This window comes from Solea solea, chromosome 9, assembly GCF_958295425.1.
Source record: "Solea solea chromosome 9, fSolSol10.1, whole genome shotgun sequence".
Classification (NCBI taxonomy): domain Eukaryota; kingdom Metazoa; phylum Chordata; class Actinopteri; order Pleuronectiformes; family Soleidae; genus Solea; species Solea solea.
Window position 1 is genome coordinate 19,220,686 of NC_081142.1, and position 26,599 is coordinate 19,247,284.

The 26,599-nt window shown below is 39.2% G+C and overlaps 1 protein-coding gene across 2 annotated transcripts; it reads left to right on the plus strand.

Annotated features, from left to right (window-relative positions):
- Nucleotides 1–779: 779 nt before the first annotated feature.
- On the plus strand, nucleotides 780–21,276 carry pik3ca (phosphatidylinositol-4,5-bisphosphate 3-kinase, catalytic subunit alpha). 2 transcript variants are annotated; one of them, XM_058639413.1, is made up of 26 exons: nucleotides 780–1,149; nucleotides 1,556–1,633; nucleotides 6,951–7,055; nucleotides 7,410–7,578; nucleotides 7,926–8,052; nucleotides 8,330–8,539; nucleotides 9,026–9,120; nucleotides 9,260–9,415; nucleotides 10,482–10,727; nucleotides 10,997–11,082; nucleotides 11,615–11,720; nucleotides 14,084–14,236; nucleotides 14,344–14,478; nucleotides 15,051–15,175; nucleotides 15,881–15,962; nucleotides 16,395–16,559; nucleotides 16,948–17,051; nucleotides 17,131–17,302; nucleotides 17,497–17,603; nucleotides 17,698–17,819; nucleotides 18,502–18,580; nucleotides 18,733–18,903; nucleotides 19,015–19,132; nucleotides 19,606–19,757; nucleotides 20,193–20,355; nucleotides 21,143–21,276. In XM_058639413.1, the coding sequence occupies exons 3-26, from the start codon at nucleotides 7,000–7,002 to the stop codon at nucleotides 21,248–21,250; spliced, it is 3,207 nt and encodes a 1,068-aa protein (XP_058495396.1). In that variant the 5' UTR covers nucleotides 780–1,149; nucleotides 1,556–1,633; nucleotides 6,951–6,999; the 3' UTR covers nucleotides 21,251–21,276. The 2 variants fall into 2 exon arrangements, with proteins under 2 accessions (XP_058495396.1, XP_058495397.1); XM_058639414.1 differs by having other exon boundaries at nucleotides 17,503–17,603.
- Nucleotides 21,277–26,599: the final 5,323 nt, after the last annotated feature.

The following is a 26,599-nucleotide window of genomic DNA, read 5'->3' on the forward strand; positions in this document are numbered from 1 at the left end:
TAAAAGTATTTAAAAAGTGAGGAGTTAGGATTGAGCAATGGTAGCTCAGTGGTAGGGAGAAGAGTTGTCTCTCAATTGAAATGTTGTGCCTTCAATTCCTTGAGCATGACACTTAATCCCAATGTTGCAGCATGTGAATGGGTTTGAAAAATGATCAAGCTTATCAAGACTAGAAATAACTATATAAATGTAAACTACTACTAACTCTTAGTAACGGGTAACAAAGATAGTTAGAGGAAATGTAGTGGAGTAAAAGCAAAAATATAAAGAAAGTACAGATACTTGAATTGTGTACTTAAGTACAGTAACAAAGTACGTGTTCTTTGTTACATTACAACACTGTTAATAGTCTGTATTTATTTAAAGATTTGTAGTCTTGATGAGCTGCTTTTCACTACAGTTTTGCCATTCAGCCATTCACATCTGCAACATGGGGTTAAGTGCCTTGACCAAGGACACACATAGACTAGCAGGGCCAGGAATTGACCCTACAACCATCCAATTGAAAGACAAAACTCCCTATTTTCCTTATTTTTTGATACTTTAGTACAGTAAATGTCATATATTATTAAGACTTTCACTTAAGTAATATTATATAAAAAGCGACTTTAACTTCTACCAAAGTCATTTTCTGGTACTTGTTTACCATGTACTAGACTGCTCTTTAATAACAATGTGTGTGTGTTTTTGTGTGTAATTGTTTGTGTAGAGTGTGTAGAGGAAGGGAGGAGGGCCACACACACACACACACACACACACACACACCAGCGTGGCTACATTGTCGCAGCAGCAGCAGAAGAACAACTTGTCTGCTCCAGCACCAACAGCAGCTCATTAACACCCTTATGTCGAGCTTTTTTTCTCCACTGGAAATGCTCTTATTTTTCCGGACAGCACAAACCCACGACCATTGTGGAGTGTTTGTTGCCGCCGTGGAATAATAAATAACGGCTTCTGCTGCTGCTGTATCACGGGCATCCGTCACACAGGCTGAGGCGCGACTGATAACTGCCTGCTCCGCCCGGCGCCGGGAGCCACAAACCCGGCCGCTGGGAGCTGGACGGGTCGGGAGGCTAGCTAACTGGCTTTAGCCAGGAAGAGCCCGTCCATCCCCTAACACGTCGCTGCCTTGACGACACCTAAAAAGGGGTAGGTCACCGCGTAACACTGGTCATATGTGTTAATTTTAGTGGGCAAATGTGTTTAATGTTGGTATTAATGTATTTACCAACAATAAGGAGGGGATGGCAGCCTCAGCGTTGGCTATTAGCTGGCGAAAAACAGAAATAGCTAGCGTTAATCGTTCACAAACCGGTGGGCATGAGTGAAAGAGGGTGTTTGTGATAACAAAGAACAATATGGTTGTTTTGTTATTTTCACATTCGCGTGTGTATTCGTGTGTGCGTGTCATTGCGTGGAGACACCCAGTGTTGTGTAGCTGTCATCCCGAACACTCACCGTGAGCTAAACCCACTGTTAGCCAGTGTGAATCACTCTCACTGCACACAGTCTGCTGTCAGTATGTGTCTTTATCTCCTTTTCTCTCAACACATAGTTCAGTGACACTGAAGACGGACTGAAGAATAAAGGGTGGACATGTCCCATCATCGGAGTAAGAGGATTTCTTCCTGAGGTATGTGCTGTATGTCTAACTCCCATCATCTGAATCCATATGTTCTCTTATTTATGACAGACCAGCAAAGACACTTAATGTCAAATATTGACTTTTATTTTGTCGCTGACACCTGTTAAGGTAAAAAAAAGAAGGAAGTTGAAATAAGATCCTTAATCACACATGTATTTATTATTACCACACTATCATGCCATGTTTAGAAATTTCCTTCCATGATTATTCTGACCAAAATAATCACGATTCACTGTGTGAACGACAAAAACAATATGTTTTTTTATAAGTGAAAAGTAAGGAATTTAATACATTCATAATAAGTCATGAAGAAAGATGACTCTTTCTGGCACATTAAAAAAAATATATCACAAGGACTGTATGTTGGTGAGTTAGACTTTTCAAGTCACTCACAATAACTATTAATGTTTATCTCCGTTAACGAATATCACAATTAAAGAAAATCACCACGATTAACTTATTTTAACTTAACTTAAAGCGCTTTTTTATCATGGTGAGCTATAATTGTCCCATCAGTCACCATGTGATGCATCATGACAGAGTTGATCTTGACAAACTGTAACAAAAAAAAGCACCCAAAGGTCCCAAATAGATTTGGATCATTTTGACTTCCCAGTAACAAAAACCTACATGGGTTCTATTTCATGATTACAGAAACACAACCTCCTTGATGGAGGTAGTAAACACAAACCATGCCTCTCAGTGAGGTACTGATCATGGGAAACTGTCAAGTGTCCATATGCATTTTACGTTTAATTCTCAATGGCGGTTTAGCCCTTAGGCTTTCTGCTAGATCACATTGACTATAGGCATAACAGAATGCAAAACATTTCCTATGTAGGCTTCACTCCATACCACACCTTGCAGTGATCAGACCAAGCCTTTGCACAGGGGTGAGAGCAGAGAGTTCATCAACTGTGAGACAACAGATCAGCTTCAAACAACTCACAATCATTCGAAAATACCCAGAGATGACACAACCCCAACCTGACCCTACAATTTATTGTGCAGTTGTGATTCAGTATTCAAAGCAAGCTTGTGTCTCGGCCCATGTTTTCCCACTCTCCACATCCTGTGTTGTGAGGAAGCTTCCTCTTTTGTCCTAAAGTGCTTAGCTGCATCCTGATCAGGGTCACAGATCTCAGAACGACTCAATGGGTGGTTTGTTCCAACTCTGGGTTTTCTGTGTTGGCTTGTTTCTGTACGTTTTCAAAACTACCTTCCTTCGTAAAATAGGTTTCCTGTTTTCTTTTCCCATTAAGTATAATTTCCATTATAACTCTGGCGGACATCTTTCCATCAGCAGGTTTGATGTCAGAATTTCACAGGGTGTTACTGTCCCTATGATCCTTTCACTAGCATTTAATTTGGTCCCCGAAACCCTTCAGCAACTGGATACTTATCCTGGTCAGTATTGTTTTGGCAACAGGGCGAGCAGAGCGGGCCAGTCAGGCATTGTTTTTTTTCCTCGGCTGCTTCCTGCAGCTCATCGGGGTTCCCTCTGGGGGATCCCCAGCCACTCCTAGTCTGATAACTTGACTGCATTCATGCCATTTCTTTGTTTGAGTGTTTGCCATGTTGAATCAAAAATCATTTTAACAACAGTGTGTTGTACTGCATCTCAGTATCCTGCTGTGTAACAGCAGTGTCAGTAACTTGCGCTATTTCTGTGGCAATTTTCTGTTTTATTGTGATTCTGCTGCATTGACTTTTTCACTCTCTGCACCTTCTAGAAAGCCCAAAGTGGTTTGTTTACATTGGCAACTGGGGAAATAAACGTCTGTGATCACGGTGACAGGTCTATTTAAATTGTTGAGAAAAATCTGAGATGTCAAGTCACGAGTTTTGGAAACTGGTAAAACTCGCCTGTTCAGGATGTTCCCCAAAAACATTACCAAAGATTGGTGCCTTGTGTTCTAAGTGGGCACTGTTTTTGTGTGCTTATATTACTGGGGGATGTGAGACTGATACAGGGATTATTAAATGAGATGGTATGTGGGGTCTAACTGAGGTGTTGTTCTGTACTGGTCAGAAGGCTGCATTATAGTTAAGTGATCCAATTATCTTAACGCAAAGTGCTCTTAATGGATTGATTAGAGCATTAAAGGTATCGACCTCCGTGGCCACTAATATATCCCTTTGCTATGTACGAATTTTTTAGTACTTAGTGAGTATAATCAGTGATGGGCTTTTATGTTCATGCGACAGCTACAGTATATCTCATATATTTATTGTCGTGTGTCTGCTTATGCCACATTTGGCACAATCACTGACTTGGAATTCAACCATGAGCTGATTAGATACAGATGGTGAAATGTCAAGGTCACTGTGACCTTGACAGAACACGTTTTTTGGACTCAGTTCAATGTAATATAATTATTATTATGTGTGTCTGCGTTGTAAAATGTGTGGTTTTTGTGAACTTAGTTGTTTCTTTGGAACAAACCTGTGAGTGTCTTGGCTTTTTTTAAAATTGTGTTTATAAATATACTGCATATAAATATGTGAGCCGGGTAGACATTGATGTAAGCTGCGGCTTAACTGATTCGATGAGGGAATCCACCCTGAGGTAGGTGTTCTTTAGTTCAAGCTAAGTTATTGTTGTTTAATTTGATTTTGCTTTGTTGTCAATAGAGGAGCTGTGCTGTTGTCTGCAGCAGTGCCTTGGCAAAAAAAGACTCAAGAAATATCGCATCATGAGGATAAGCTGAAGGAAGGAAACGCATAGAAAGTATTTATGCCTGCAGCTCTGTGTTGTTTTTGTACCTCCTGATCGTGTGGTGTAGTGAGGCTTTGTGTTGAGTCTAGGTCTGAGTGCTACAGGATGTAGCAGTGAGTTTACATTTTTAAATGTGTCAGTAGGAGGATTTCCTCTCTGACTGCTCAGACAGGTCAAAGCAATGTTCACATTAAAACATGCCGCGATGCCCCCACTCCCCACATCGGCAGTGTTTGGTTGAAATGCTCATCCCTAGTATTTTCTGATTGATTTTGGCTCAAAATGTCTATACTGCACTTATACTGTAATGTTTACAGCTAATGTTACCAGATAGAGTAGCTGCCACAATTGCAAGCACTAAGCTGTTCAAGTGAATCCTGGATGAATGAGGGATGGCTTAATGAAGCAATTCTTGTTTCTCTTCTCATTCCGGCTGGATCTGTGAGTAGTGTTTGTGGTTATCAGCCGTCGAAAGCATAAATTAAAGCACCATGTTGTAATTTCCTGACACCACACGCAAACATGTATTTTCCCAGTCATCTTGTCACATTCTGCGGGTTGACTCACTGTATTTATTGTTTGTGCGTCAGTGGTGTGACCTGTGCAGTCAGGCTTGAATGTCTGTTTCCATGTCTTCAGAGAGCAAAGATTCTTGGTAAGTAAGGACAACAAGTTGAATGCCAGGACTAATCTTGATTGGTTAAATTACAACCACAGCTGGTAGTCATGTAATCTGCCCTTTGACATTAGGTGGAAAAGTGATGTTGGTCCTTTCTGGCAACGTGTTGTGCATTACTGAATATGAATGTCAACCTAACTAAAAGTTCAATTGTGCTTAAGTATCAAGATCACTCTGAATGGGTCATACATGACAGTGTTCAAATGACCATGGTGATACCGGAAATGTTTAGTGATACCAGGTGAACACTTGACTAGACAAGTGTTCGAATAGACCTTTGGTAAAGATGTTCCTCAAACACATTTTACCTTTTTATTCCTTTTGGGAGGACACAGTGAGTTTTTTTCTGAATGGGCCATTGAGTAATATCTAACCTGTCCTTCCTTAGTCAGTAACTGCAATGAATTGCTGCTCTGCTCCACTTTAATTCACTTTGGATAGCTAAAAAAACAAAAACCCTCAAAGACATGTGCAGTGAGCAGAGGATTTGTAACTGGGGCTAAATGCCCAGTATTTTAAATCCAAGTTAATTTAAGGCACTGTGGTTTTCAAAAGTGAGAAGATGTTCTGTAGCATTCCTAATACACAGAAGAGAGAGAGGATAGGCTTGAGATGAAGGTCCTCTGCTGCAACTGATCTCTCTTGAGCAGGGGTGTCAAAACCAAATGACTTGGCGGGCCAATTAGCGTCTAGTCTGGTCGAACGGGGGCCGATCTACAGAAAAAAACAACTATTCAGTTGTGGGTGAGAAACCTGAGCTTAAAGTTACAACACAATATTCCATCAGGATATCACAATTAAGACATTCATGAGGGTTTTTACAGAATTTCAAAGTAAAAGTGTTTGCTTTTATATGGAATGATGTATACTTTATAATAAAAAATAAAACCATTAATATCAAAAAACAGAGAAATAAATGTAAAATGAAAATAATAAACATGGACAACTATAATTAAGACACTTAACAATATAATTTAATGTTCTATCACCTCAGTGGCAGCTGTGTTTTGGTCACATGTTTAAAGGGAGAGTACCTTATTTTTTATTGTAACATGATATTACAGTAATTGGTGGACCGTATGTGGCCTGCGGGCCGCCTGTTTGACACCTCTGCTCTAGTTGAATTACCAAAAGGGCAGTGAGTTCTTTTGTCTTGCATTAATGTCAGGTTAAGTACTGACTGAAAGCATCTACTCCTGTGTCTGTTAACCAGGCTTTCTCTCAATATTATGCAACATATAATAGTACATGAGTTAGGAAAGCAAATTATTACTATTCCGTATTTAGGTTTGACTTGTTAACTAAGGGACTGTGAATCAAATGATGTTAAGCTTTAAATATAGGAGATAATAGGACTTCCCAACACACAAAAAAAGTTTCCATAATGTAGTTCCTCTTTCCATTTAATTATTTTAGACCAGATCTGCTGCGGTTGAACCATCAGCCACAAGGAAACTGTTTCTTTTTTAGTCGTTCATGTAAAAGGTTATAATGTTAAACTCTCTAGGGGACAAAAGAAGATTTAGTTGGAGAGCTTTGTTGTCATTAAAAACAAAACGGAACACCATTACAGAGTTCACCCTGCACAGCACACAGCAGAGGGGAACTTGGGACTGCATGCACATATTTGCATATATCCATGCAGGAGTTTACAATAATCCATTTTACATATAAGATGCAAGACGTCTGATATTGACATATGAACAGTAACAAAACACTGCACGTGTTGAGTAGTGTGCAACTATTAGGACAAAATGTTGCTTATTTGACTAAATTACAAACATTTTTAGTCTGAACAGAACTATTTAATAAACATACACATACATAAATTCTTTGGTGAATTTGGGACTTTTTTTAGACTGTGTTTCAGGTTCTGTCGTCACTTTTATGGTGGTGTTTATTTTCAGGTTGTGCTCTGGAGCTGAACTGTGCGACTGAGCTGGGAGACGGAGGAAGATGCCTCCCAGGCCGTCCTCTGGGGAGCTATGGGGCATCCACTTGATGCCACCCAGGTATGGTACACTGGATTCTACCTATGTTTACTGTGGTACTGTTAATGTGAAGACATGCACTTAAAAAGTAGATTTCACATTATTGCCAATAACAAAAATCTCTTGAATTAACCAATCTGTTTATTTAAAGTAATGTATCATTCAGTTATTGGTTAATTCCTATCTAAATAGTACCTTTCATACAATAAATGCTTTGAAATAGAGGAATTAGATGTAGCAAGTGCATGAAATAGAAAAATGTTTATGAATCGTAATTAAATAAGGAAGATATATAAGAATAACAGGATAAAAAGAGAGATACGTTTAAAATAAACATAATTAAGAAATGTATAACAGTAGTGGGTGTGTCTGCAGGATTCTGGTGGATTGTCTTTTGCCCAACGGCATGATTCTGACCCTGGAGTGTCTCCGTGAAGCCACGCTCATCACCATAAAACATGAGCTATTCAAAGAGGCCAGGAAATATCCGCTCCATCACCTTCTGCAGGAGGAGACGTCCTACATATTTGTCAGTGTTACGCAGGTAAGAACTCTTTATTTGATAAGCACTTATTGAACGCTGTGCATCTCAATGAGAAAAAATGATGAAAATCCATTATTAAAATTCTGTTGGAACAACCCCCAGACAGTGGTTTCGATTCAATATAATAATAAAAATAAGATGAAATCAGATGCTGTATTTGCAATATATTACATTTTCTTTGTTGTGATTGTTGTACAAAACTGAACAAATATTAGCTTTAGTAAACACCATGTTTTCCCCTTTTCTAAAACATGTGTTCTGTATCTGCTGGAAATCTCACTTCACCTTTTCATGAATACAAATAAATAAATAAATAGAAAGTGTTATTTTTTTCCCCTTGCTTGCAGGAAGCAGAGCGGGAGGAGTTCTATGATGAAACTCGGAGGCTCTGTGATCTTCGCCTCTTCCAGCCCTTCCTCAAGGTCATTGAGCCAGTTGGCAACAGGGAAGAGAAGATCCTCAACAGAGAGATAGGTGAGGTATTCTTCCCATCTGATAGCATTGGTTCTGTTGTAGTGTCAGTTTGTTTCTCAATCTTCGGGGGTTAGTTACATAGGTTTTTTTTTATGTTAGGTTTGGAATGAAAACGCCTACCTGAACTGTTATTTTACAAATGTTCTGAAACTGCTGATATATCTGTGTATTCTAGGAAAATACTTTAGATATAGGGGAAAACCCTTACTTATCATCATCTGTAAATTCATGTAAAGACCAAAAAAACACCCACTGACTGTGGTTTCTGCTCCGTCAGGTTTTGCCATTGGGATGCCTGTGTGTGAGTTTGACCTTGTGAAGGATCCCGAGGTTCAGGACTTCAGGAGAAACATCCTGAATGTCTGTAAGGACTCTGTGGAGCTCAGAGACGCCAGCGGGCCACACAGCAGAGCACTGTATGTTTACCCACCCAATGTAGAATCCACACAGGAACTTCCCAAACACATCTATAGCAAACTAGACAAAGGTAGGATAAAGCTTTGGTCTTTTTATTTGCACAATCCAATTTCACAGGGTGTTTGAAAAGAATTTTACTCCTGAGATGTATAGTTTTTTCCTTTTGGATTTTAAGACTGTGACTAATGTTGAGGATAAATCCTTGTATTTGCAAAATAAGCATCTTAAAAACCAAAAAGACAAAAAGAGGACAATGGGGGGCAAGAAGTGACCATTTTAGCCTCCCATCAATATTTAATCATGAAAAGTGAGGCTTTCCAATGAATGAGTGCTGTAGTAATAGCAGCTCTTCAATCAATCAATTAATGTAAAGGCTGCTAGTGTGATGCTTTTGTTTAAAAACAACGGTTAGAAGAAACCAAAATGCTCAAAACAATAGCCACAGTCTTCCTGATCGTAAAAGGTAGGTTATTTGGTTTCTTGGTTGGTGCTGAAGTCAACTTATTTGGTTTATTGATCAATTGTCAATTTGTTTTTTGTGTCTCTCTTTTTATAGGTCAGATTATTGTCGTGATATGGGTGATTGTTTCGCCCAACAATGACAAACAAAAGTATACACTGAAGATCAACCACGACTGTGTGCCTGAACAGGTGGGCTGAATGAGAGATTAAAAGTCATGAAAGCCGTACTGAGGAAATGAAAGAGGAGCTCTTTCAGTATATCTATGAACATATCTCCTTAATAACTTCGGTTATGCCTCACCATCCTTTTCATTAATGTGCCCTGAAGGTGATTGCAGAGGCTATTCGTAAGAAGACACGCAGCATGCTGTTGTCTCCAGAGCAGCTGAAGATGTGTGTCCAGGAGTACCAGGGTAAATACATCCTCAAAGTCTGTGGCTGTGATGAGTACCTGCTGGAGAAGTTCCCAATCAGTCAGTATAAGGTAAGAAATATAGTAATGCCAATAGTATGCAATAAGTATGTAGAGCAACACTTGAAAAAAAGGTGTCTGAGCTGATCAGATTGTGTCTAAAGGTCAGGTTGACAACTAAGACATTTATTGGCTCATACTGAGTCAACAGGAAAGTGCAACTCCAATATTCTGACCTAGTTAAATGGATTATTGGGTATAGCTGGTGGGGTATTCTGAGTTCTCAACATGTAGTAAGAAAGCCATTACTGTATGTTCTGTGGACAACAGGACTCTACCCCAAAAACATTTTCCTGTGCGCATTGTTGTGAGCTCATTCTCTGAGCCATGGGTGAATCAAAGACACACAGTCAGTGCATGTACATGCAAGACAATAATTTGGTTTTCTTAATGCCATGTCACCACGTCAGTCTGACTAAAATCGAGCCAGTCTTAGTCGGACTAACATACCTAAATAATGCGATCCATAGTCCGATTACTCCTGCATGTACATGTATGTGCTTAGTCGGACTGGAGTCAGACTTCTGCGCATGCACCAAAATTTCTTTGACCTTGAAGTAGAAGGAGATGACATATAAACTGTGGTACTGTACTGAAAAGAACAAACGACACAGTAGCGTCGGCAAGAGTGAAAGCTGCAGAGAAGACCCAGTTTTGGGCTGACGAAGAGACATGCACAGCAGGTATGAAGGACCACTGCACGATCCATCTCACTGTTTGCTGTTTGTTTTTCTGTGATGTAAAGGTCAACAGGAAACTGATTCAATATTCACTAGCTTATAGAGAGATACAGCACCAGACGTACATGGCCTATAAATTGATTTTCTCCTCTGCGTGTCTTAGTCGGACTACGGCCTTAGAATCCCAGGATTCAAATTGGCAACCCACTGGTTATAAGCACAATTCCCTTCTTCTTGGCCACGGGCTGTCTCCTCCGTTTCCTCTACCTATAGCTGCTGGAAAATGACCAGCTAACATCACTGGCTAAACTTACACTTGGTGTAACTTCAGCGTTGTGTGGACTTTCCTTGTAACGGTCCTCCTCTGTGTCATTCTGTCTCTCCGTCTCTCCCTCTAGTATATCCGCAGTTGCATCATGCTGACGAGGATGCCTAACCTGATGCTAATGGCCAAGGACAGCCTTTACACTCAGTTGCCTACAGATAACTTTGTCATGCCGTCATATTCTCGACGCATCTCCACGGCAACGTCTTACATGAACGGAGAGGCAGCGTCCAAGTCGCTGTGGACCATCAACGGAACTCTGCGAATACGAATCCTGTGTGCCACTTATGTCAACGTTAATATACGGGACATTGACAAGGTGGGGGACGTCCAGTGCTTACAGTGAATATACCACTGTCTGCATTAATGTCACATTAACCAACCACTGATTTATTTATACAAAACACTTATCCCCACCCTCCAGCTCCCTCACATCCTGTGGAAACAAAGTTATTGTCCAAATCTCATGTAAACAAGTGACTTTTACCAAGAGAAAGTAGTCATGAAAGCTCATATGTGTTATTGTAATTTTCCATTGTCATAATTTCTCTGTTTTGATGATCTCTCTGGTCTACTCTCTGCTGATAGATATACGTGAGGACAGGCATTTACCATGGAGGAGAACAAATGTGTGACAATGTGAACACTCAGAGAGTACCCTGCTCTAATCCCAGGTAAATCATTGCTCTTGAGGAAAACATGCGTTACCCCTCTACTGCAGCCCTTAAAGGCAGGAGCTCTGGAGAAAACACATAGTTGCAAAATGCTAAAACATAGAAACAGAGAGAGAGAGAGAGAGTGATGAAATTGTACGGAAAATATTTTTTTGTTAAATCCTCTAAATCAAATATGTTCCATATAATGGAAATTAATACTATTTATTTCACTTTCACTTAAAAACTCATTTAGACAATCTACACAACTAATTTCTTGCAGTCTAAGGCATGAGGGTAAGTTAAAAGTTTAGTGCTGCCTGGTAACACTAAACTGCTGTATTAAATTACTGTTACGCCCAAGTGTTTGCCATCAATTAACAGTAATACTGTCTACACACACATACAGAATCTGACACAGCTGCTGATATATCTGTGGTTTCTTTTGTCACTCTCTGTATAAATAAATATTTTTTGATAAAGATTAATCCAAAAAGAAAAAAAAAAGTTTTGTTAATTTCCTTTTGTATATCCTTAATTTTTTACTTTGCAGGTGGAATGAGTGGCTCACCTATGACATGTACATCCCAGACATCCCTCGTGCAGCTCGACTCTGCTTATCCATTTGCTCGGTCAAGGGCAGAAAGGGAGCGAAGGAGGTAGGAAACAGCTTCACAAAAAAAATCACAGGTGTAAATAATCAAATTGATGATGGCTGAGTTCTATTTAGCTTTCTCTGTTTCAGGGTGCATGCTGGTTCACTGTCACACAGTCTTGACTTCCTGAACTGTACAGAGCCATTGTTAATGTGATCAGTAGCACCTGTGCTTTTCCTGCTAAAATGTCTGCAATGAAAATGGCCTTTGAGGAGAAAGCAACTTCTTTTCATAGCTGACTAGAAGTAAACAGTTACAGAACAATTGCAAAATTGCAAAAAAAGATTCTCCTACATTTTTTCTGACAGATCTTATATAAAAAAGGCAATCGTAAAACAGATTATTTATGTCTCTTATTAGTATAAATGGCATATTTTAAGAGTTTTTCAAATCAAATATAATCTCACATGAGCCGTATGAAAATGACTCCTGGTCTTTTCAGTATAAGAGCAGTAAGCATGTATGTTGCTCAACATAAACACGGTACTACAGTTGTCACAGCCTAAGTATAGCACATACCAAATGACCTTCATGTGTCAAAACAATGTCATGCTAACCCATCTTGGAAGGAGCTGTAGTATATGTATAGGTGCTGAGTGTGTGTAAGCATGAACTGGTCTTGGCACATGAACTTACCCAACTCTGTGTTTCCGTCTGTCTGAGTGTATATGTGTCCAGGATGAATGGAAGCTGTGGTATCAGATTTGGCTCTGTTTAATTACTAATCAGCCGTGGGTGCTGCGTTGGCATATAACATCACCAGAAACAAAATCTGCACACGGCACTTTTCCATTCCATTCATGATAAAATGTGTTAGGCCTGTGCGAGCCACTTTAAGGGGATATTTTTGAAAAAGCTAATTCTAATATGTGTTTTTACTGCATACAAAGACATTACTGAGGAAAATGCCAAATCAACACTGTTGCTGACAAGTTAGCAAACAATTAATTTGTTAAATATAAAGCTTACTTTATTGTTAACTCCTTGCAATCGTTTGTTTTAACTGTGTAGGTGAGACAGGCCATAAAACACACTTACTTACTTAAATCAGACAATGACAGGAACTGTTGACATGGCAGAGCAGAGCTGTTTTACAGAGCATGAAGTGTAAAACTACTGGAGTGTGTCAGTGTTTGGTGTATTTGATGTAGATCCTGTGACAGACAACCACACGTGTTTGTGTGATGTCGGGACAGGAGTGTATCAATGGATCCCAGACATAGATATTGTAACAGACACCTGGGCAAAGTCTTGTCTCCTGTGGTGCCATGATCCGTTGAGGTCAGGTTAGCAGATGCTCTTTCATGCCCCACCTGAATTAAAGATAAACACCCCTCTACAATAGCCTTTTGTTCCAGCATTTACTATAAATAGGTGTATTTTAACGGGGTGTCTGTGTGTAACTCTGTCTACTTTGATATGCTACTCTTTGTCACCTTGGCTGCCCCTCAGTGAGGACTCATTCTGAAGATCAAGATCTTATCTTAAACTTCCACAGCCTTTGTAAAAGGCTTACATTTTAGTTTTACTAGAACTGTTAAGGCCATTGCATTAAGAAATATTAACATGAATCTGCACAACATCATTATTCGTCTGTACCTTGTTTTTTAATGTAAGAATATTTGGAGAAAAAGTCCAGGGTTCAGTGTTCAGCTGAGTAAAAGTCTGCTTTGTCCGAATCAAATAAAAGCATTGCCAACTCTTTTGATAATTGTTAGTTGGTGTCTTTTGTTTTAAAACAAGCTTTTTGGTTTTTCAGTCTCTAAAATGTGAATATTTTCTGGTTTCTTTGCTTCCCATAACAAAGACAAAATTAATTTTGGTTTGTGGACAAAACATCATCATTTCGAGGTTTGAGGTACACAGATCACTGTTTTTCAACATTTTCTGACATTTTTAGGACCAAACAACAATTGATTTATGAAGGAGATAATCGGCCCTAAACACAAACTATATTGGAATAATAAAAATAAAGTCCCCAACCAACAGAGTTTCAGCAGATTGAGCAGTTCATTCACAGTTTTATTAAGGTCACTTACTCACATTTATAGAAAGTGTGTTTCTCACCAGTATAAAAGGGGGATGAATGAGTCTCATTACAGACAGAGCAGACTTGAGACTAAACTATAAATGTTGAGCTGCGAATGTGTTGTTTATGTGTTCTGTTCACTGAAGTTCTTTTTATGTTTTTTTAAGAAGCAATAGCTGCTGTCTCAGTGCGTTGTATCATATCATGAGGCATCCCTTATTCTTCACAGAGATGAAGAGATAAATTGGTGCCCTTTTGTCTTTTTCATTTCCCATGAGATTCTCACACTGAAAGTAATTACACTAATAATAATCTGATGGTCTCTTTCTCCATTTAGGAGCACTGTCCATTAGCGTGGGGAAATATCAACTTGTTTGACTACACTCACACTCTAGTGGCCAACAAGATGGCTCTGAACCTCTGGCCCGTCCCTCATGGCCTTGAAGACCTTCTCAACCCCATAGGAGTCACTGGATCCAACCCCAACAAGGTAAAAAAATATAGTAAAGTACAGTTTTCAGTAAAGTAATATTTTTGTATTTCACAGTCAAACTGTTATTTTACACAGCTTAATAATAGTGTTAATCTGTCGTCCAGGAAACTCCATGTCTGGAGCTGGAGTTTGACCACTTCAGCAGCCCAGTCAAATACCCGGATATGAATGCAGTAGAAGATCATGCAAACTGGACCATCTCGAGAGAACTGGGATTCAGCTTCAACCTCTCTGGACAGGTAATATCCCACTCACTGCCTTCAATAAATAGTGGCTTAGAAAGCAAAGTGAAGTTCCTGTTTCACACATAATAAAGAAATAAAGGAGATTCCACTGAAGTTATGATATGTGAGCAGGAAATTGTGTGGTGAAAGTAAATACATTATTTTCTTTGTTTAATAAAACATGTAATACATTTTATTCCTCATATTCTCCTCAATTCCCTCCACTTGTCTTGGCATTTTAAGAACGGCAGCCATTTTGACACATCACAGCAGGAAAATAACAGCTGTAGCTAATCAAATTAATGAAGGCTGAGTTCCATTTAGCCTTCACAGTTTCACGGTGCATGGTTCACTGGTTCACTGGTTCACTGTCACACTGTTATGACTTCCATGAACGGAACAGAGGCTTTGGACCTGTGCTTTTCTTTTATTTTGTGGGGGTGTTAAAATTAAAAAGAAGAATGTCTAATTGTTGGTAATATGACTCATTAGGTTATTAAAACAACATTTTAATTGATTGTTGATCTCATCATAATGTTGGTAAGGTAAAATGGTATTTTGAAAAGAATTTCTCCCTGTTCTTTCAGAGCAATCGTGTAGCCAGAGATCACGCACTGACAGAGAGCGACACTGAGCAGCTGAGGCAGCTGAGTAACAGAGACCCTCTGTCTGAAATCACTGAGCAGGAGAAAGACTTCCTCTGGAGACACAGGTAACCTCCCAGTATCCATACTATACTTTAAACACTATGTATGTATTTCAAGTACTTATTTATGTAGCCGTAGCATATACAGTATCTGTATTGTATGTTCGTATTAGTATTAAGTCTGTCAAGTTTTCGGCACATGAGGAGGAGATTTTGAAGGATGAGCGAGGTACTTATCCCCATTTAATCGGACACTCCAACTAGACGCCAGCCACATGGAAGGGCATCCAGTGTAAAAATCTCGACCAAATCAAATATGCAGATCATCCACTGTGGTGACCCTGAGAGAGAGAGAGAAGCCGAAAGAAAGAGATGGTAAACTTAAAGTAAACTGAGGCGCAAAACTTAAGGTTTCTTCTTTTAACTCAGAATTCAAGTGCACTTATTTACTTAAAAAAAAAAATATCCGGATCCATAAACTCTTGATATAAACGCCATTCACTTGAAGTATGAAGGTACCAAACCTCAGATGACCCACAACACAGCATTTAATGATAATTATTAACGCAGGTTCCTGTCTCTTCAACACATTGATCAGCACAAAGTCACTGGTATGGCTCACAGTTCACAGATCAGGTTCATATGGAAACTTGGTTTCCTCTTATTCTTGTTGGTAAACAGCAGACTACACACGTGTTGTTTAAAAAGCCAAAACGTTTGTATTCAGGATTTACTGAATCAGAGATGCTTTTTCATTTCTTTCTTTACCAGGCACTACTGTATGAACATCCCTGAGATCCTTCCAAAGATCCTTCTTGCTGTCAAATGGAACTCCAGAGATGAAGTAGCACAGGTAAAACCATAAAATGAAAATAAATATGGAAGCACTATTACATTCTTTATCTGCATAAATTGTTACAATCTTGTTACAAAAGACATAATAAAATCTATGTGGCACAAGTGTATGATATGTTTTATCCCTTTTAAGAAATATTCACACAGCTTAGATTTATTCCATCTACTCCATGTATGACGACCTTATTAATCAGGAAATACTTACCTTACACTTTACCTTAATCGTACATGATTTTTGCATATTGGTGCTTTAAAGTAGTGTAGTATAACTTTAAGCTGGAAATAATCAGATTTATTTTTGTTTCTTTTAATATTTGTCATTTGTTGTTAAAATGTGTCTGGTTAATTGTCATTTTCATGATTTATTATGTGGATAATAATTGTATTTTCTGGTTTGCGTTCTTTCTTTCCTTCTTTCTTTTTTTACCAGATGTACTGCCTGTTAAAGGAGTGGCCATCCATCCGTCCTGAGCAGGCCATGGAGCTGTTAGACTGTAACTATCCAGACCCCATGGTCAGACACTTTGCTGTACGCTGCCTTGAAAAATACCTGACTGACGACAAACTGTCTCAGTACCTGATTCAGCTTGTACAGGTAGGTCTTACGGTCGAGGGCGTTTGATTTGACCAAACTGCTTCATGAAAGCATTGAATAAAAAGCGAAACATAAAGATATGAAAAGTTCTGTGAACTGTTGTTCAGCCTGTTCAAGAATTTGGGGCCAGTGTATTTCTGCAGCTCTGAAAAAATGTTGTCTTTATCAAATTATCGCAGTGTCTTTAGATTTGGATATTGCACTTTTGTGATTTTGATTATTTTGTGATTAATTGTGCAGCCCTGGTTGTACTGTATGTTGTGGGATGTACAGAGATTATAATGCAGAGTCGTCACAGGGTGTTAAATTATTAATCTGAGCCTCATTGCTGCATTGTCTCTTGTTCTTTAATGCCACTCTTTATATACTTTCTCTCTTGTGGTTTTAGGTATTAAAATATGAGCAATATCTTGACAATCCTCTGGCCCGATTCCTTCTCAAAAAGGCACTAACCAATCAAAGGATAGGACATTTCTTCTTCTGGCATCTCAAGTGAGTCCTCGTGCAGCTTGCCATACCTTCCTTTCCCCCCCCTCTCTCCACAAAGTTGAAAGGTCATTTTTCTCTACAGGTCAGAAATGCACAATAAAACAGTGAGCCAGAGGTTTGGGCTGCTGTTAGAGGCTTACTGCAGGGCTTGTGGCATGTACCTCAAACACCTGAGCAGGCAGGTAGAGGCCATGGAGAAGCTCATAAACCTCACTGACATCCTTAAGCAGGAGAAGAAGGATGAGACGCAGAAGGTAATAGAGGCAGCAACACAGACACACACATGCTCGAACGTGTACACAAATGCACACAGGATCGTATGATTTTCAGTTTTTCATCTCAAAGTAAAGGTAGCTTTTTTAAATTTTTACAGCACTTGAGTGAACTCGGGTTGATTTAAATGTCCTGTATATATAAACCTTGACTTGTGTGTGTGTCTCTTGTGGAGGTCCAGATGAGGTTCCTTGTGGACCAGATGAAGAGACCAGACTACATGGATGCGTTGCAGAACTTCACTTCTCCTCTCAACCCCGCGCACCAACTGGGAAACCTGAGGTTAGACACAATCGCGTATGAATTACTTTTGTGCAAGTATGGTTGTGAAAAGTCGGTTGACATAGTTTAACACCTTGAATAAATGTGTGCACAGGTTAGATGAATGCAGGATCATGTCGTCAGCAAAGAGGCCGCTGTGGCTGAACTGGGAGAATCCTGACATCATGTCCGAACTCCTCTTTCAGAACAATGAAATAATCTTCAAAAATGGAGATGGTAAACACACAAATTAATCTACACACTGAGGAACATGGGGAATTTCTGTGTACATATATATACATATACACTATATATATATATGTATATGAAAGCATTTAATCTTTTTGGCATTTCTATTGTATGAATGAAATGAAATTAATTAATGAATGCAATGAAATAAATGCAGTGTGCGAGAATATAAAACTGGAAATGAGGACATTAACTAAGGAAGCAAATGGAAGTAGTAGAATAATAAAAACAAAACAGTTAAAAAAAATGCTTTACATTTAGATTCAAAAGTACTCAGCTGAGATCTGTGGGTATTTTTTTCCCAGATGTGAGCAGCATAATTATAAAACATGCTTCAACATGTTGAACGCTCACTCCTGGGTCCTTAATTACGTGAGAATCAGCTGAGCTGAGATGCCTAGAAGGGACATACAATGTCCCTCAGTCCCACTATATTGTGTCATTATCACAGACTCTGAGCTTTATCTGTGTTTGTACAGCAATAGCTAGTCTCCCTGATTTGTGCTATAACGCTGAAAATGGGATGCAGCAGCAATAACAGCTTTAAATCCTGAGTCACACGTACTGCAGGCCATCTTAACAATAGCTGTCAATACCAGTTGTCTACTCTGTCAGAATTTCAGAATGTTTTTAACTGTAACCGCCGTCCTTCTGTGTGTCTGTGTTGTAGACTTGCGGCAGGATATGCTGACGTTGCAGATTATCAAAATCATGGAGAATATTTGGCAGAATCAAGGACTGGACCTGCGGTACTATTATCTCAATCTATATTTCTCTTTCTCCCTCCCTCTTTTTGTACCTTCCTGCTTCAGTTTCTGTATTCTCTCGCCCATTTGTTTGTCTTCCCTCTTTGCATGGGGCTAAGAATCCCTGTTTGGTGTGTGTGTGTCTCTGTCTCTAGGATGCTTCCCTATGGCTGTCTGTCATTAGGAGACTGTGTGGGTCTCATTGAGGTTGTCCGGAGCTCCCACACTATCATGCAGATCCAGTGTAAAGGAGGCTTGAAGGGAGCTTTGCAGTTCAACTCAAACACTCTGCATCAGTGGCTCAGGGACAAAAACAAGGGCGAGATGTGAGCTCATCTTCTTCTTCTCTGCATCGTTAGATGCTATGAAACATCATTTACCATAAAGCATCTGCAGAGCCTTATGAAAGATTCTGTTTATCATGTGTGTGCATGCAGGTATGACATGGCTGTGGATCTGTTTACGAGGTCCTGTGCTGGCTACTGCGTAGCTACATTTATCCTCGGGATAGGAGACAGGCACAACAGCAACATTATGGTCAAAGACGATGGTCAGGTAACTTGTATATGCTTACACTGTTTCCACACTTGCTGTACAACATTCACAATTTACACTAGCCCTTACATTACATCTGATTTCCATGATGTGATGTACATATAATATAATGCTTCGTAGGGTAAATGTTGCCCATTCATCTCCATAATCTGTTCTGGGAGATTCAGACAGTTTTTCTTTTTAATTATTCTAAAATTTAGAGTTTAGAAGTAACCATAAAATATAGTTTATGGTAGTTGAATGTATGAGTGGCTTCCTAAGGCTTTTATATTGCAGATACTACAATTATTTAAGAAGTTTATTTGCCTGCTTCATGGAGACTATTTTGCACATTATTCAGGATATATTTGTGTCCACTACATTATGGACAGGATATGCTGCTAACAATAGAAGATTGAATAAAGATTTGACTTAGAGAAATTAGTAAGACTGAGTAAGTGAACTCTGATTTAATGCTTTCCTTCTTTGTCTAGCTGTTTCATATAGATTTTGGCCATTTCCTTGATCATAAGAAGAAGAAATTTGGATACAAGAGAGAGCGAGTGCCCTTTGTCCTGACGCAAGACTTCCTCATCGTCATCAGCAAGGGATCCCAGGAGTGCACAAAGACCAAAGAGTTTGAGCGGTACTGCTGCTCACGTCATTGTTTCTTTAACTTTCTTCTTAAATCTCTTACACACAGCTAGTGTCAGTCAGTCTCTTGGCTCAGTACGTGGTCAACCTCAAAGCTTGTCTCCTCTTGGGCAACGTTTTAATCAGCTTGTCCAAATGATGCTCAGCCTCAGTTTGCTCTTTGAGAACTCTTACATAAGAAACTGTGCCGGAATCCTTCTTGTCATGCAAGACGTCCTGAGGGCAGTTTTACAGAATTTGTGAAAACTACTGTTCAAATAGCCCCTCAAATCCTCAGATTGCATGTGTATGGAAGTAAAACAGAAGTGCTTACGTTAATTTGGGTGGTTGTTTCTGACCAACTGATCATAATTTACTTTCCTCGTTAATGACATCGACTTTCCTGCACTGCAGCCACCTAAGCTTTTTTTTATCCATGTCCCTCCAGGTTCCAGGAGATGTGTTACAAAGCCTACCTGGCCATCCGGCAGCATGCTAACCTCTTCATCAACCTCTTCTCCATGATGCTGGGCTCTGGTATGCCTGAGCTGCAGTCATTTGACGACATTGCCTACATCAGAAAGACTCTGGCCTTGGAGAAGAGTGAGCAGGTATGTCAACTGTTCCTCATTTTTTTGGGATCTTTCAATGGGATCCAAAAGCTATGGCAAAAAAAAAGTGACAGATAAATATAAAGGATTTATTTAACAGTAATCTAAACAATATATTAATATGAGATGTGGTTATTTAGTGAGATCTTTAGTGTAAGTATGCATTAGGGCTGCAACTAACGACTATTTTGATTGTCGACTAGTTATCAGTTTTTGAAACGCATAATTAATCATTACCGTAAATCACGTTGATCTGTGGGTTCTGTTGAAATGCTCCCATATCTTTGATATTTTTGGCCGAGCCATTTCACTCTGATGTTTACCGGCCATCTCCTGTTGTTCACTGCACATGGGACTCCCCAGCAGAGATAGGTACAAAGCGAGATGTCTCTACTTGGTCAGGTCCACAGCGTGGAAAAAGCCGTGTGATCAAGTAACTGACAATTAAATTAGTTTGTGTCTAAATGTATCATCAATAATTGTGTGTGAGAATATGGTGTCATGCAAGTGTTGCTGAAAACCTGAAGACAAACAAAAGGCAAAAAGGTGCTGGCTTTGGAAAGGGAGCTAACAGGAATGAGAGAGTGAGGCCTTTAGAGGTTGGAGTTAAATATCAGCACTGGCACAGGTTTCCCAGATCTGGCTGCTACCACAATTAGCTGCAATTAACTCTGAGCCAAGCAGACACACACCTCCCGACAGCAGCAGCAGCAGGGACCGTCACACTACGATGTCACATTATTATCTTCAACTTACGAATCTCTTGTGTTTGTTCCGCTATGTGCAGGAGGCTTTGGACTATTTCATGAAACAGATGAACGATGCTCACCATGGAGGATGGACCACTAAGATGGACTGGATATTCCACACAATTAGACAACATGCACTAAACTGATCTCCTGCACACGGAGTATTAACTCCAGACCCAGTTTTCTTTTTTTTTTTTTTAAGGAATTTCTGTTCTTTTACGCGAACCATAAACAGCTGTGTTTCTGCTGTTTCACCATTTTCTTGCCATCATCATCATCCCTCTCTGCATTTTCTTGATGATACTGCACAGCCCTCTGCTTGTTTCAGGCCACTGCGACGCAGGTTTCCTCATCTCTGGGTGTAGATGCTTATCTCCAGGGCTCTATATTTTACCCCAACATAAACAATCTGTGTTTCCAAGGAAATGTTTCCCCTCTCTTACTCTGCTGCCCGTGGAGGAGAAACACAAATTGGACTACAACAAATGTAGCCACAGCGGAAGTTCGACTTGCTGCTCTTTGATGTAGTCGTGCTGCACTGTGGCTTCTCCCCTGACACGAGGCATGTGGGGACTTTTTTTTTTCTTTTTAATCTCAACACTGCTGAGGAGTTATTGTGCACAAGGGACCGTCTTCAAATGTGTTGTATCGTGGTTGGAGAACTGAAGCAAGTGATGACTACAGCAGCACAGTCTTCCCCTCTATCTTTGTGGTGAAGTTATCCTTTTTTCAAAGCTCAATCGTTGCACTGCAGGGAAGCCTCTTGTGTTGTCGTGCACAGCTCTGCAGTGTCTCGTGGCCTCGGTGAAACAGCAATCCACTCCTGGAGTCAACAGTTGGTGGTGCAGCAGCTTTACAATCAAGCATAAACGTCAGGGTGACGACGCTTATCCATCAGAATAAACAGCACTTCAGAAAAAAACTTGAATAATATACAGATTTATTTTGACTTTATGAATTTATTTATGTATCTAGTTTCTTTCGTTCTCCAAACTCTCTCCAGAAACCCATCACTGTTTTTGTTTGCAGCTTTGTCTGGCCTCCTCGGCTACGACCTGACTTTTACTCATTTTTGTACTCTTAAGGCAAGAGTAAAAGTGCTAGTTTCAAGTTTGTTTGTTTTTTTCGAATAATAACGGGACCTATTTTAAGCCTTTTGTCTGTGATTGTCAGCGAGCAGAGGCCCCAGGGGAATGTCACGTCTTCCTGTTGATAAAATGCCTTGGCGTCACAGCAGAGCACTGCTCGCTGCTAAGCCCGACAAACTCTGCAAAAGCGAGATTTTGTAGTAAACAAACACAGCAGCACTAATAACATGAAACGCATGGCGGCGGCGTTGAGGAAAAGCAAAGTATGACCTTCATTGTGTATTATTTGTGTGTTTTTTTCCTCCGTTACAGTTTCTTTGAATTATTGACCCCTGGACAAAGTGCATTTTAACTTGTTTTTATAACAACTTACTCTGAGCCTAAAACCCTTGCAGTATTTGAGCCATTCTTTGTGTTGCCCGGGAAAATGTTAAAGCAATCCTTCACTTCTTTTTTTTAATGTTTTTTGTTAACTAAAATATTTGAATGTGTTAGGTTTTTCAGTATTTTTTTTCAAGTCAAGTTACTGGAACAAGAGGAGCAGCATGTGGGGAAAATGTTAACTTATGTGAGTCATTTTAACAAAATCCTTGAAATTTGATGGGATCGCTTTAGAGTGACTCAGCCTTTTGTAGCTGAAGCTGATCCAAATATACACAGAGAGAAGGCAGAGTGAGGTGGGATTAGCTGACTGTCATCATCACATTTCATTGGATTCATTTGTGTTTAGACCCCTTATGTTTTACAGAAAGACAAAAAAAGTAAAAACTGCTGAACGACTAGGTTTTTTGAGCAGATTTCACATCTGAAACCTGTTTGCAGTCGTCCTGCTTTATGTCCGTCTTGACATAAAACAAATCACTTCCTTTGTGCAGCGAGGATCTGATCTTAACCATGTGGAGATGATTGTGTGAACTGTGTGAACTCATTTGAGAATGGTTTGAATGTAACGGACGTTTGTTTACACTTAAAAGTTATCCTTTTACCGTCAGCTAATTCCAGCTGTTTGCTCTCCGGAGACGTGTATTTTGACATTTTTTCTACTTCCACAGAACCACGATGGTCCTGTCATATGTTGAGATCCCCACATGTGCTTTGCTAAGCAAAGAGAAGGTCATTCTAGACGTAAACATGACACAATTCTACTTTGTGAGCAGCCCAATCATGTCGCGTGAAGAAAACTCTGCACTCTGTCCATTCGCCTGGTGATTGCACTGAAAGTTGCTCTCTGTCCTCACGCGGCACTTTCGCAGCGTTCATGTCTAGAATGTATTGATTAATCCGAAGAACATGGACTGTAATGTGCAATCGTGTCACGTTCAGGACTTTTTACCTTGTGCCAAACCGGGTGTTACTGCAGCCTGTGAAAGCAAAATGCTGGACTTGTACCTCGCAGTAAGGCATATCAGTCACAGACGTTTCAAAAAAGCAAAACAAGGGTAAAGGTTGTTGTTGGCGTATGCACTAAAAAAAAAAGAAACAAAAAAAAAAAGGGAAAGGGACTCTTTAGGAGAAAGGTAACCTAGCATGCATGTTTGTCAAGCAGCATAACCACTAAATATGATGTACATATTTAAGCAGCATTAAGCAGTATGGATGTACAGTTAGTTATCCTCTTTTTCTATGGGAGTTTGTGTGTGTGATGAAACTTGTAGTGTTGTAATCTTTAATCTTGTCCATGTGCATTAATTATACTTCTGTGCCGGCTGCAGAGCTTCATTGGCAGGCCCCAATGAAAACACACACACTATGTATGTATGTGTGTGCGTGTGCATGTCCATGAGTCTGAGTGTGTGTAATGACACTGCACTGTGTCTCTAAATGTTTTTTAAGCCTGTTTTTTTCTGGCTCTTTCTGTGCCATGATGAAGCTTTTTTTTGTACAAACTTCATATTTACAAGAAAATGTAAAAGAAGGGAAAAACTGTTTTTCAGCCACAAAGGTTTTACTTGAAAAGTCGTGAAGTGGAACCACAGCTTTGTTGGTTTGGAGTTGGACTGTGTGTGTGTGTGTGTGTGTGTGTGTGTGTGTGTACACACTGTGCCATAGGTAAGAATCAAAGTTTGAAGCATTCGTGCGCAGGCTTGTTTGTTTGATACTGGTTGTGAATGAGGTTGTCCTACATTTCAGAGGGAGGAATAAACTTATGAAGTTGTGATAAGATGCTGAGGTTTTCCACCTCAAAAAAAAATCATGAATGAGATGCAGCTGCTTTTGCTCACGTCTTTTCGGAGAGTGTTTGAATTCTGTAATACATGTTGCACTAGTTTCCTCGCCTAACTCAAAGGCTTTGATTGCACCCGTTCTTTATTCCTCTGACTTGATCATTCATATCACACATGCTCAGTTGAAGCTGAACAGCACGGCACTGTCTGCCATCATGCTGCCTGTTCTTTTACCAGTGGTGGATTTCCCTGTGAAGCAGCAGAAAGATAGTTTGCTTGCTGCAAATATTATTAGACCAGTTATTCAAAGACAAACAGTGAACCAGGGCTGCAGCACTGATTGGTCCGTAAAATGTCAGAAAATGTTGTTTTGTGTTTCCCAAACCTGGAATCAAATGTCTCTATTTTTTCCACAAACCAAAATGATCCAGTTTTATTGATTTCTTTGTTGTATGGAACAAAGAAACCAGCAAATATTCACATTAATTGATTCATGGCATAATCGTTCATCATCAGCTCTAAAATGAACACAATGACATGAACACCCAGCAAGTCCACGCAGTGAATATAAGCCTCACGTTGTTTATAGTGCTGCGCTGATTATCAGTCAGGTTTTTATTCTAATTATTATTCTTTAACTGACTGAAGGGTCTTCATGTTATTGCGTTGGAATATGTGCCCAGATATTTATTGAACATGGCCACTGAGCTTCACCTGCAGTTGTTTTTTGTGCAATAGTAAAAGAAAAGACTGTTACTTTATTATGATTATGATTATTATTTCTGTTTTTAAACATGAACTGTGTTTCATAGAAAGCCTGGTTTAAAACACAGTGAATGACGAGGGGTTTAAACTCGTTAAAAGAGAGAAGAGAGAAGTCATCCTTGGATTAAAGGGCACATGCGGTGAATTTTATAGATTATTGATCACTTTTTGTTAACTAAAATGATCCGTGGATCACGTTCTTTTCTAATCTACATTACAGTTTATCGCCGTAACGCGCCATGCTGTCAGAACCTCACCCTTATACTATGAATGAATGAATGAATGTACCACGGGCCACTGTATTTGTTTTTCACAGCCTATACCTGCATGAGAAAAGTTAAAAAAAAAAAGTGTTAATTGTTCTTTTTTGGGTATTTTTCTTTAGCCATACATATGTTTATAAGTGAATGTATCAAGTTTGCTTCTGAAGGATCTTTTTTCTTTTCTCAAAATAACCTGCTGGGATCTTTTAGTTTTGTTTTGTTTGGGTTAATTGTTTTTTTTATTATTATTATTTTTTTAATAAGAGTTTATATTGTTTTTCATTTTGCTCCCTGGTCACAGAGTAAAGGTTCGTACCTTGACTGACTGGTCATCCGCGTGTTCTGTGAAGGTGTACAAATAAATTTGTTAAACATTCACTCGCTTGTGTTTGCTCATGCTGTTTGACTGGCCAGCAGATTTTTTATTTTTTATTTTATACAGAATCTTTGTAGGAAAATGTGGAAATAAGCTTTGACAGCAATGTTGAAATTGAGTTAAAGTAGATGTTTGTTTTTTAATTTGCAAGAATCTTACTCCTACCAAAATTGCTTAATTTTTTTGTAGGTGGGAAATTCCAAGGCTGGATTTTCTGAAAAGGGAAATTCAGGGTATTTGATTTTTCCTGGAAATGACAAGGACAACAGGAGAACTCTACTTTTTTTGGTGTTTTTGTTTCTTACATAATTTGTTCAGTCCAAGTGTTAAGAGCTGCAACTAACAATTATTTACATAATCGCTTAATCTGTCAGTTATTTTCTTGATTAATCGAGTAGTGGTTTGGTCCATAAAATGTCAGAGAACGTTGATCAGTGTTTGTCAAACCTGGAAATTATGATGTTCTCAAATGTCTTGTTTTTGTCCACAAACCAACATGATTCAGTTTTAATGATTTCTTTGTTTTATGGAGCAAAGAAATTATGAAAATATGCACATTTAAGAAGCTGAAACAATCAGAAATCTTGTTTTAATCATGAAAAAAGCTTCAAACCGATTAATCGATTATCAAAATAGTTGACGATTAATTTAGTAATCGATTTATTGAGTAATTGTTTCAACTCTACAATGGTATTTAAAGATAATTTAAAGATTAAGGATCGTCTGCCTGGGTCAGTATGTGAAGAGCAGTTTTTACATTAACACTTAAAACCAGCACAAACAGGTTTTGTTCCACTTTCTTTCCTTTTACTCTCGTCTCATGTCAACAGACACAGCA

Bases quoted from the DNA above. Each gene is read 5' to 3' on its own strand.
- pik3ca (XM_058639413.1), top strand. From the start codon at position 7,000: ATGCCTCCCAGGCCGTCCTCTGGGGAGCTATGGGGCATCCACTTGATG. The intron at 9,121-9,259 runs GTGGGCTGAATG...TGTGCCCTGAAG, and splicing joins ACGACTGTGTGCCTGAACAG to GTGATTGCAGAGGCTATTCG. The intron at 19,133-19,605 runs GTAACTTGTATA...TTCTTTGTCTAG, and splicing joins TGGTCAAAGACGATGGTCAG to CTGTTTCATATAGATTTTGG.